Source organism: Panthera tigris, chromosome B1, assembly GCF_018350195.1.
Source record: "Panthera tigris isolate Pti1 chromosome B1, P.tigris_Pti1_mat1.1, whole genome shotgun sequence".
NCBI classification, from domain to species: Eukaryota; Metazoa; Chordata; class Mammalia; order Carnivora; family Felidae; genus Panthera; species Panthera tigris.
In genome coordinates, this window is record NC_056663.1 from 130,875,093 (window position 1) to 130,887,856 (window position 12,764).

Below are 12,764 nucleotides of genomic sequence, written 5' to 3' on the forward strand. Positions count from 1 at the left end.
AATGGGATGCAAGCAGAAACTAATGTACCAAATAATACTTGTATAATTAAAATATTTTTTTCAAAGTCTTTCTTCCCAAGATCTATGTTTTATAGCAACGAATACACAAGGAAAAGGTTTAGTGTGCTTATAAGATCTTGTACAAATTACAGTTTGCTGTATTTTCAACCCCTAAATGCTGTACCGTGTTAATCATACTATTTCCTTGATTCACAGATTGATCCTTCAGAGGAATCGTCCCTGACTCTGTCCCTACACTGAGCTAAAACTGCTTCCCAGGTGGAACACTGTTCCGGGGAGAGCTCTGAGGATTTCCTGAAGAAGAATTCCATGGGGACTGTACCTGACCCTTTGAGATCGGCTAAAACTTCCTTGATCACAGCTTCTGGAAAAGAAGAGGATCTAGGAGAAGTGCAGCCTGCCTCCCCTCGGTCTCCACCAGCCGTCTTGTGTGAGAACACCAATGGCCTTTCCAGCACTCCTGCAGAGCCAGACCTCAGCCCCAGTGCAGCTGCTGAGGTCCTGATGCAGGCCTTTGAGCATGAGACCACCCAGCCAGACATGTCTTCTCCTGGTGTCTTCAATGAGGTGGAAAAAGTGTCTCCTACATGCAGTTCTGACAAAACCCAGCTGCCAGGAAGCAGTGAGCCCACAGCACCAGCCCCATGTTCTGCAGCAGGAAAGGATCTCATAGATGAAGCATTTACAATGCCAGCCAACCAACACACCCACCAGGTGACCCCAGGTGACCAGCTCAATGCCAGCCCCTTATCAGGACCTGAAGATACTCTGCTGAAAACACAGAGAACCTCGGATGGGGAGATTCTTGAAAAACCTGAAAAGTCAAATTGCCCTGTGGGAAGCACCCAGAGCAACAGCAAAGACCAAGTGCCCTGTGATTTTTCTTCTCAAAAAACAATCCAGGGAATGCTGCAGACTGCAAATACAGCAGCCAAGGTGTTCAGTCACCCCTCGTCTCCTGTAGGCCAACCCAAAGGGGCAAGGCCGGGAGCCATATGCGACTCCCAGACAAGGTCCTGTGACTCTCCCGTGAGAAAAGAAGGATGTTCAGGGAACAAACAGCCCTCAGCCACCACCTCAGACAGCCAGTCCGTGACTTCTGTGACACCTCAACCACCCCACCTCACTAGCAAAGTCTCCACACGTCCTCAAGATCAGGTGTCAAGGTTCAAAGAAGCAAGTACAATGACCAACGAAGCTGCAAGTGAGGTCACAGAAGCTCCCGACAGGGCTCGGCAAGATGCTGGGGTGCAGGCAGTGGCAAGTGTGGAGAACAGATCGGTCTCCACCAGCCCCAGCATCCTCGCTGCATTCTTAAAGGAAACCCCAATTCCTGAGTGTTTGGAACAAGAGCAGCTGCGTGTCATTTGCAATGGCAGCGGCAGTGGGAGCCACACGCTGGAGCTATCTGACAACATCCACTCCCCACAAGGGTCAGGTCCGTGCCCCAGCATCATGCCAGAAGTGCACATCCAGGCAGCTGCCACTGTTTCCACAGCTCTCCAAGGGGAATGCAAATTGATGAGGTTACCGAGTGAGGTCCTTAAGATCTCATCCATCACCGTGGCATCCGGTAATACTCAGGATCTGTGTAAGGAAGATACAGGGTCTGCAGGAATGACCCCAGCAAGGGAAGAGCCCACCTCTAAACAGCTTTCAGGTGTGAATTCCAGGTCCCTGAAAGCCAGCCCCACTGACCAGATTTCTTTCAGTGCGGGAAGTCAAACCGAAACAAATCATGAATTGAGGAAAGTTGAAACCAAGCCATCTGAGTTTGCAGTGAAAACCACAGATGGTCACGAAACAAACCCAGACTGCCAACTCTCTGACTCTTGTGGTCCTGCCAACAAAGCCAACCGGCCCGGGAGCCTGGATCCCACTGACAAAGGAGATGCAAGAGAGAAGCAGCCAGCATCTCCTCAGATAGTAAAACAAGAATGTAGAGGCACCGATATCCTTGATGTCAGGGCCAGGGCAGAGGCCAAAACCCTGCTGCTCAATCCTAAATCTCAAGAAAGTGGAGGCACTGGGTCAGCTGCTAGTCCTACGCCCTCCCCAGTGAGGAAGAACCAGGAGGGTACCCTGGAGGAAAATAGACAGACCAAGACAGCCACCAGCCTGAGCCTCCCATCCGATTCCATGGGTGACTCCAGTCCAGGTTCTGGCAAGAGGACCCCTTCTCGCCTGGTCAAAGCCAGCCCACGGCGGGCCAGCCGAGTCAGCGAGTTCCTCAAGGAGCAAAAGTTAAATGTGACCGCGGCTGCCGCCCAGGTGGGACTCACCCCAGGAGAGAAGAAAAAGCAGCTGGCCGCCGACTCCAAGCTGCAGTTGAAACAGTCCAAGCGTGTCAGGGACGTCGTGTGGGATGAGCAGGGCATGACCTGGGAAGTGTATGGTGCCTCCCTGGACCCAGAGTCCCTGGGTATCGCAATCCAGAACCATCTACAAAGACAAATCAGGGAACATGAGAAATTAATCAAAGCTCAAAACAGCCAGACCCGGAGATCCATTTCCTCAGATACTTCTTCAAATAAAAAGCTCAAAGGAAGGCAGCACAGTGTTTTACAGTCCATGCTGCAGAACTTTCGACGCCCCAACTGCTGTGTTCGTCCTGCCCCTTCTTCTGTGCTAGACTGAAAGGGAATGTGTATGGGAACCCTTGTGTATATTTATGGTATTCCTAAGTGTCTCTATTTGTCAAAGCTTACTTAGTTTTTGTTTTTTGTTTTTTGTTTTTTTGGAGAGACCAGGAAGACAAGCAAGCAAGAATCAACTATTGGAAGTTGCTATTAAGAATTGTTGGGTCCTTTGATTGGGGCTCCATAAATAAAAATATCATTTCAATTTGAAAGAAAGAACAAAAGAAAAGAAGAAAGCTCCACTGAAGGTTAATGACCCTAATTAAGAGGAAATAACATTCACTGGATTTTTTAATATGATGTTACTTATAGAACTAGCACTATCATTAAATACGTGTCACTTTGTATTACTGCCTCAACATATCACACTGTGGTGTTTCCATTAAAATCCCTGCTTAATATTAAAACTAGCAAAAATACTGTTATACTTTCTAGTCATATTGCAATAAGAATGCTATTACCACACAGAATTTAAGTAGACGATAAGAACTATAATGTAAAACTGTGAAATAAATTCTACTTGCTCTTCAGCCAGATGACATTAAGGAAAAACATTTAAATGCATACAATACCAAATGAATTAATATTTGTCAACATCTGCAGATAACTGTTGTGGTAAACCTTGTTATATCGTCAACAAATGTAAGAAAGTTATGTTAGGAAAATTAGCTGAGCTTTTGAATATGAATACTGCCCACGTAAAACTTGAATTTATATCTACAGATTTTCCTGCACTGAAGGCAAGGGGCATCTCTATGATTCTGATGAGATGAAATTTCTATTTCTTTAGAGGAAGTACATGCAACTGAATTCTTGGAAAGAGTCATCAAATTATTAAGTATACTAAAGTTTGTGTAGTACAGGTGTTCTCCAAAAACATTCTGCTGAGAGTGTTAAGGTTTCTGTGTTGAAACCTTTTCTGTGTCAAAAAAAGGAAGTAACAAAAGCAATGGGTCTAATTTCAACTCCTATAAACGGGATGCAGTTTGTGTTTTCCTTTTGACTTGCTTATGCAGTAGCTTCTAATAGAAAATGTAGTGAACACCAAATAGAACACAAACTTCTCATGTTTTTGTAGGTAGACTAATATCATCTAATTGCTTAAATTTCTCATCTGTAGTAAAAAGGTAGCCTCTGTCAACTTACTGATTTTAACAGAAATACCATTGTGTCTCATCCTTCAAACCCAGTAAAAAAAAAAAAAAAAAGGCCCTTACTAAAACCTGGTTTGAGCTTCTAGTGGGCTATAGATTTTGAAACCATAGGCACCTGTTTGAGCTCAGCGCTCACCTGCCTCCAGAAGAGGAGCTTTTCATTTGTACCCATGAGTGTCTTACAGGGTACTGGGCTGGGATGACCAGTAGTGGCTTGAGAGTTGGAGGGGTGTGGAAAAGGGAGATGAGGCAGGGCTCTGGAAAAGTTTCCCCTCCTAGATTCATGTAGGGAGATTGCTCGTCTCCACCTTACATTTACAAAGCCAGATTGTTAAATGTGGAAGGGGTGCTCCCTGGTTGCCTTCTCTGAGCTCATTCCCCTCGATGAGCCAGAAAAGAGCGTCTATCCATGTATTCTCTCTCTCTGGTGACGCATAAATGGCGTTTGTGCAGTAAACTCAAAACCTCTGTTTTGGCTTCTATTTTTGTTAATTCTCTTTTGCAGATTCTGAGCATATAGGGAAAAATCTTTTGTGCCTGAGCTTTAACACCACATGCTAAACGGAGCACAACCCAAATTAGTAAATAGCCCCTGGTTTCTTTGAAAGCAATAGGACCGTAGATGACAACTGCATAAATGGACTGCAGCCCCAGTACTCTTAGAGCCTAAGAATAGTAAAATCACAGTGGTTACATTTGGAGCCACCCTTTGAATTTTTTAATTAGGCACATTTTCCCATTTCTTACCAACTGGCCCTTATTAAGAATACTACCTACAGTAGAAATTGCCATCAGATTATCAATCAAATTACTGTTAAGGATCAGAGATGTAGTCTAAAATTCTCTCTTTGGCCTCGAATACCCGTTTGTAGTAGTGTTCGTGTGGCTTCTGTTGGAGATGCTTTTGCCAGGGTGTCGTGTCCCTCCTACCCCTTCCTCACTGCCTGTCTCCCTCACACGTTGGCATACGTGCTGTGTACACACAGAGAACACCCTGTGTACACAGTAGCAGCTGTCAGCAGCGCCCGCTCCAGATGGGTGGGCCCCAGGTAATCCTCGGCTGTGTAGGGAGGGGCCAGAACAGGCTGTTCCTGCATTAAAATAGGGGGAAAGGAAGAATTTAGCATCTGGTAGTAATATTTATTCTTATGAGGTTAGAGTAACCACGTGAATTAGAAATACTGAAATTAGAAATGTATAATTATACATTTATAAATTATAAATGTAAGCTTATAAATTGTAAATAGCTCAAGTTAAAAATGAGGCAGAGGCCTAAGAGAGTTGTAGACCTTTGTCGCACATTAAATTAAAAGAAAATCACATTAAGTTACTTAAAACTAAATGTAACGTTGCAGTGTGCCTCTCATAGTAAAACCTAAGATCTGATTTAGTAACTTTGGTTTTCTTTGGTACTGGAACTAGCCTTTCCTTCTTAATCTTTATTTTTGTTTTTTTACTTTTCACCTTTACTTCTGCCACACTCTAGAGCTTGTCATAAAATAGTATAAAACTTTTCTCGTTTAGTTGTGTATTGAATCTTAAAGAAGGAACAGCTTTTCAAAACAGTAAGGAAAAGACCACCGAGTGGGTAAATAATGAAGCCTCCTGAAGACAAGCCATGCTTTTGCTTTATGACACTCCAAGTACTCATACCATAAAACCTTAACCTGAAAATTTTCCCTCACTTCGATCTGTGACACAACATTGACATGCAGCACATCATTCGTGACTCCTTAGGTTGGTTCAACAAAATGGAAGTGGAAAACAGCTTTCATAGCAGATTCTTTGAATTTGTTGGGCTATTTCTTAGCCTGGCTGCATGACATAGCAGGTTGAAAATTGTTTTTGGCCTTAATTTCTTTTAGATGTTCTGTTCCTTTTAAATGTTTTTTAATCAGGGGCGCCTGGGTGGCTCAGTCGGTTGAGCGTCCGACTTCAGCTCAGGTCACGATCTCACGGTCCATGAGTTCGAGCCCCGCGTCGGGCTCTGTGCTGACAGCTCAGAGCCTGAGCCTGTTTCAGATTCTGTGTCTCCCTCTCTCTGACCCTCCCCTGTTCATGCTCTGTCTCTCTCTGTCTCAAAAATAAATAACACGTTAAAGAGAAAATTAAAAACATGCTTTTTAATCATTGAGATATATGGAGGAAATATAAAATATTTCTTAAGCAAGTAGTATAAGAGAGATGAATTAGAACACAGTGTCTGGAAGATAATGAAATATTTACAGTGTTAAGAGGCTTTATGGCTTACCCAGTGAATACTAGAATTTTAATTTAAATGTCGATTTTTCTATTTTAATGACCACAAGAAAAATGGCACCACTTGAGCTGTCATATGTTTATCTCCAGTGCTTTTCTAATCATGTCCTTCTGGATTACTGGCTTTGGTGCCACAGACCAACTGCTCTATGTTTATGTTTTGGACCAATGGCATAAGTTGAACATTTTGTTAGGTCGGAGAATCCTTTTTGTTTGCGTCCAAAATGAAATATTTATAAAATATATTAGTGTGTTTTCCTACCTTGACAAGTTCAGCTATGTCGATATAATTTGATTTTTGATGACTTCTTAATCTTCAGAATTGTCTGATAATTGGTACTTTGGACACCAGTATTCTTCACATTATAGCTTACATCTCAAAATTTAAACAAACTGTAGTGAATATGCATGTGTAACATATACCCTAGAGGCTGAATTTGGGGACCAAATCTCTAATAGGAGCTTGTCATTTTCAACTAGAAAACAGAAAAAGGAAATGACTTTTGGTTGCATCCTGAGAGTATTGAGGTTTTATTGTTCCTAGCTTATTCTAATGTTATTTCTCTCATTTCTAGGAGTTCCCATCATTCTGAGAATACCTGTATATACCACATGAAGAATATAATATCCTGTGACTTTACACTTTGTTTACAGAGGATATATATGAGTATGCTGTTAATGTAAATTGTTTGGCCTTTGCTGTATCCACTGTTACTGTTTTGCTGCCAAAATGTGAGAAATTATCTTCTATTCCTCCTACATATTGTGCAAGTGTTAAAAAAGTGGTCCATTTCTAGTACCAGATAATTCACCACATCTCTTGTCTAGTTTTTAAGAATCAGTATAAAGAAAAACAATACATTAGGATAAGGTTTGCATATATGTATATGTGTTTTTACTGACACTTGGGCACTTGTAGCCTTGTGTGGGCCTCTTCCTGTCTGATTTACTAATCGGCTACGATGCTGCCATGGAGATGATACTGTTTACTCTCTCCTGCTTTGTCCTAAACGGTATTTGAGAAATGAAGCCTGTGAATTTCCCTTTGTGATGATAATACAGTGAACTCAGCAGTATCTTGGATAATTGAGCAGACCATCTTGTCCCCACCCCTGTTTTGTCTACACAGTGAATCAGAAGTCTTGTCCAGGTCTGCTTCAGTGTTTGCTATTTTATATTGATATTCGAGCATTTTGTCTTCTGTGAGCAACGTTCTTTGATGCTGTGTGTGGCCCTTTTGGTTGAATCTCTCCAAATGTGGGTCAGCTGCTGCCACCTGGCAGATAACAGGTGATACGCTAAATCTCCTGTCCATTCTTGTAACTATAGCCTTCTTAATGGAATTCTGCAACTGGATGAGTAATTATAAATGTCATCTTTGCAGACACACAGGCTTAAGGATGTCTACAAAATTTTAGACATTTTTGCAAAGGGGGAAAAAATAGTCTTGTAAATACTGAAACATTTCCATGAAATTTATCCTGCTCTTGGGAAAAAAAAATTCTCCTTGGCTGCAGAAATAAGATAAACTTTATTTGCGATGACCAAGGACATAAATGAAGATGGATTGAGGTGGAAAAATTCTGTCTCACAAGTAATCAGTGACATCTGCCAGAGGTCATTACAGCTACTCTTAACTGTGAACACTCACCAGCTAAACTACTCACTTGCCACAACCAAATAACCTCTCAAAGTAAATCCGATACATCTGTATATATGTGTAGATAGAAACAACACAAAATCCTGAAAAATTACTGTTGACTATTAGTTAAGTCAAGGTGAAGATAATTATAAAGAACATTTAAATAACCATGGGCCTTGGTGAAATGACTATGGAGGCCAGAATGGTGCAACAAGATGTTATTCACAAGTTTGTTATTTTTTTAAGACCCAGAAATCTCAGATACTCATCATGAGAATAAAGACTGTTGAAAATGAAATTAAAGCCAAGCAATAATGTGCCAAAAAGAGGCAGTTATACCAGCAAGTGCATCTATACGAGCACACCGTTATGTAATATGGTTTGCTCCGTGAAGACTGACTATAACCCACAAGATAAAACAAGCGAAGGCATAATTTCTGCTTTCTTGCTTGAAAAACGTGTTTAGGAGCTCTATAAAGAGATACAGCGCCGGTGGACATTAGTAGAGATAAGGTAACATCTCTGTCTTAATGCTAGCCAAGACGAAAAAGGAGTCAAAAAGTCTTGCTAGCTTAAAATTCAAGATAGATCCAACCAGAAACTTTGTTGAAACAGAGGGGTTAAATATATAGTAATTACTCTTCCTGGACACTTGCACGTAGCAAAGCAATTCAATTAATTCTGCCTAGAGGATTACCAGCCTTAGCTATGAAAAAAATGTGTTCCCAAATGTAAAATAACTAAAACATGAGTACTCATATCAAAAAGGGCCTCAAATAATGCCTTACAGAAAATGATATTCCAGATGGGCGTTTCTAAATACTAGCCCTTTTTTCAGTTCAAGCTCAAAATCAATTGGCTGCAAAAAAAATAAGTCACTATTTTACATTTCATAAAATGATACAAATCATCAACCAGCATGGTGAGAATTATGATGAGAAATAACCTAGTGATTTACATGTGTTAAGGAGAAATAAGTGGGAGAGAAATGCTAACTTCTTTCTTGATCTCTTATGATGCGGGGATGTCATCCACTGATTTGCAGGGTGAAAATTATGGCTTGCTTTTTAACATTACTACTAGCCATACTCTTTGTTACTTTAAAAAATTAGATTGCCTATTTTTTAGCAAAACTTCTAAGTGGATAAATGATTTTTTCTGTTTTATACCATTGCTTTAATATCACGTGAAGACTGTACAAAGCAAACTATGTTGAATGGGTGGGTAGAAGGAGCTTACTCATGTTTATCAGGATCTCTTAATGATTTTAGCTGAGATTCCTTAATGCTTCTTTTAGGCCACATCTTTGAGTAAATTATTTTTCATAATGTTTTCCATCACATCTTAAACTGATGTTGGTAAATCAGAAGATTGCAGTATTACAGTCATGCTCCTCAATCCCTAGAGGAGAGGAGAGACTAATTTTTATTTTAAGGACATCTGGACATAGCTTTCCTGAGGCTGAGAAAGGTCAACAGGGCCTGACCTGAAAACTCAAGAAAGAAATAGACTAATAATTCCTAAATTCCTCAATGTATTTATCTCTGCTGTACTAACATGTGAACAATATGTTGTGCATAATACTGTAGCCGGTTGTGGTATGTCAATACATTTTGTAAGTGTGTATAGTCTGTGAGTGGTTGGTTTTCTCTTTCTATGTGTAGGAAAAAAAAACATGCCGTGTCCCATTTCAAAACCAAGTTCTGTCATCGGGTAGGCACATGTATGAAAATGAATAAAGCCAACAGAAGTGTACATGTGTATTCAGTAACAGAATTTGTCCTTTCATTTCTGAAGGTCAGAAAGGGCTGTTGTGTGTGTGTGTGTGTGTGTGTGTTTTATCATTTCTGAGAGTAGGTAACATAATTATCACAAAGGCTGAATACATTGGCAATACACTGGCATGTTACTAAATCTGCCAGGTTAATTAACCATGCCATTAGTCACAGGTAAGGTCAGTTCTTTGACCACCGGCATGATTTACATTCCTCACACATCCTCTCCGTGGTAAGTGTGTGACTAGGATGTACATGCTATGGGTGTGATTGTGTACATACCTTGTATGAATTAACCTAAATCCTCAAAGAGTTGTACGAAAGCAGGAAAACGAAACAGTTGTTCAAAAGCCTCAAAAGGGCTAATCAATGAGTATTTTCATTTTCTACACATAAAAATGTATACATGGCATAACTGTAAATAGCTTACCCACATATATATACACACATAAATGCATTTCATTCATACTGTTAATATTTAAATAAATTACAAATTAAAACAATTGAAAACTGCATCTTTCCATGACTGTTCTGTTTTCTATACATTAACATGGGATCAAATGCTCCCCGTTAAATGGTGTTATACTCCCAGGTAGCAGATTTGGTGCTTAGGAAAGCCCTGCCTCACTATGAAAATCTAGTTATTGTCATAGACTGGTACCTGAGCACCTTCAAAGGTTTAATGCTGTTCTTTAAGCACCTAATTTTACATCTGGAAATGACAAACACTGGAGAAAATCAATTATGTTTTGTAGGCTCCATTTGTACATTTATTCGTGTGTTTAAAGCCCTACCTTTTTTTTAGAGATCTATCCATAGGTTTCAAAACAGTATATGATCCCTTGAAGAGGAAAATGATTGTACGCATTCTCTTGAGATAAGCAAAATGATGTTTAGCAACACCAAAGAGAAGTCAAAGAGTAAAAGTTTTTTTTTTTTTTTTTAAATTACAGATGATATTGGCAGGATAATAGAATATGAGCATTTGGGAGTTCCGTCAAGTGGACTCAAGTAAATTCCTATTATTGATAACAGGTAATACTGTGTGGACTAGATAACAAGATGAGAGACATTAGCCAGCAAATGTCAACACTGGACAACACTTGTCAACTTATCACAATTCTAATCAGTGAAATGATGTTTGAGTTTCTCTCATTTTTCCTAAAAGGAAATACTCTATTAGAGATCAAAAAGTCTGATCTGGTTCCTAAAATCTAATGTAATTTGACCCTGATTCCTTGACACTAAAAATTATGTTGCCTGGGTATTAGGTTGAAGATATAAATGGTATATGAGTTTCCATTAATAGAGAACTCCATGTGGCAAAGTGCAAATATAACCATTTCTCAGTAGAAAGTTAATAATATTTAATATGTATTTATGTTTTGGAGAATTAATGTGCCATCTTTGTATCTTAGATAAAAATAAAAGGCTAACCAATCATAAGAACACTGTAACTATAGCTGGCTGTGTTTTTAAACTACTAAAACCATACTTGTTTATAAGAGCAGAATATGTGAAATCTTGATGTTTGTCAATATTTACTGTTGCTTAAAAGATAAATTCGTGTAATTATTTTGGACGATGTATATTAATTTAAATGCCACCCAGAAAAATTATAGCTGTCAATGTGAAAATCATTTGTGTGTGTCAATACTCAGCTGAGAAAGACCAAAAGTGTAGTATAATGTTAAATCTCTGAAAAAAACAGTAGTACTCAAAGTGAAATTCCATTTATGAATGTATCAATATTAGAATCTAAATTTATATCTTTTCATGATGTCTATATATGAAAGTCATAAAATGGTTTATTCAAGAAAGTCCCCATCCTTCAGAAATTGACCTACCAATAAAATTTTATTTCCTAGAAAAAAATATGGAATATTAGGATTTAAATAAGGATAGATCAGGATTTTGGAATTTATACACTTCTGCTCTCATTTTGAATTTGATTTTTGAATGAAGGAAGGAAGGAAATTCGACGGATGACTTTGTTTTACCCTCAAAAAATTTTAAGTATGATTTTTTGCATTTCATTTTCCATAATAAACATAATAGAGATTCAAATTTACTTTGTTCTTTTTGTTGTTGTTGCTTTTGCACTGCTGTCAAAAGTGTTATTTTAGCCCTAGACGTTTAGAATCAATTGATTTTCAACGTGACACACTTCTGCTAGAAATCTACAGTGGAGCTGAAAGTATTTACAATGAAAGGGTTTTTTTTTCCTTTGATTAAAATAGAATTCCCATAGAATCAACAACACCTGCAGATGAGAAGCAGTGATTTTTTTTCCTGCTCTTGATGATATAGCGTGTGTGTGTGTGCGTGTGTGCATACTTTTGCTCTTGGCTTGGTGAAAGTGATAAGAGCTTGACATTCATGGAAATACAGGAGGGCATGGAGGTACAGGGTGCATCAGCTCTTGTGGTGGCACAGAGCACCTGTATTCAAGCTTATATTATGTCACATCTAGGCTTAGCGGCCTCCTGCCCAGGGCCATCCAGGTGTATGCTGTGTAGTTTCAGCCTCTCTGCCTACTCCTGGGTAAATAAGTTGGGATCCTGTGGTCTAAGTTCCTAGAAGAAGATGGAAAGTCCAGCCATGTCCTCCAATCTAGCTTAATCATTATAAAACTAACACTATCATTGGATTTCTTTGTGCCTCCTTGAATCTATCTTCATCAAGAAACTGTAGAGTGGGAGAGGTGTAAGATTTATGAACCCCAACTCTCAAAAATAACTTAATAAAATTTCTATATACTTTAAACAGTGATTCTTTCAAAACTTCCAACTACTCTGGGGTGCCTGGGTGGCTCAGTTGGTTAAGCATCTGACTCTTGATTTCGGCTCGGGGTGTGAACTCAACAGTTCATGAGTTCAAGCCCCATACCATGCTCTACCCTGACACTGCAGAACCTGCTTGGGACTCTCTCTCTCTCTCCCTCTCTCTCTGCCCCTCCCCTGCTCTCTCTCTCTCTCTCTCTCTCAAAAAATAAATAAACTAAAAATTTTTTAAATAAAAAAAACTTCCAACTACTGTGTATATAAGTACACACTATTTTGGCCTAAAATAGAGCTGCCATTAAAAGTTAAACTTCATGTGTTTCCAAAGATATAAATACTATTTGTGGAAAGTTAGATCACACAAAGGTCCTCAGGGGGCTGAGATAGTTTGTCTTATGCCTGTAGCTGTTTCTGTTCCACTAACCAGACGCTTGTCTCCTTAGATGACATTTCCAGCCACTGTTCTCACCCATCCACATCTATAATGCTGA

The 12,764-nt window shown here is 39.5% G+C and overlaps 1 protein-coding gene across 2 annotated transcripts in view; it reads left to right on the forward strand.

Annotated features, from left to right (window-relative positions):
* Positions 1-5,736, forward strand: part of GPRIN3 (GPRIN family member 3) — a 60,529-nt gene extending 54,793 nt beyond the window's left edge. For both annotated transcript variants that reach the window (XM_042984191.1, XM_042984192.1), the window contains exon 2: positions 217-5,736. In XM_042984191.1, coding sequence (XP_042840125.1) covers positions 331-2,658 — 2,328 coding nt within the window. In that variant the 5' untranslated portion in view covers positions 217-330 and the 3' untranslated portion in view covers positions 2,659-5,736. The remainder of the gene's footprint in view (positions 1-216) is intronic.
* Positions 5,737-12,764: the final 7,028 nt, after the last annotated feature.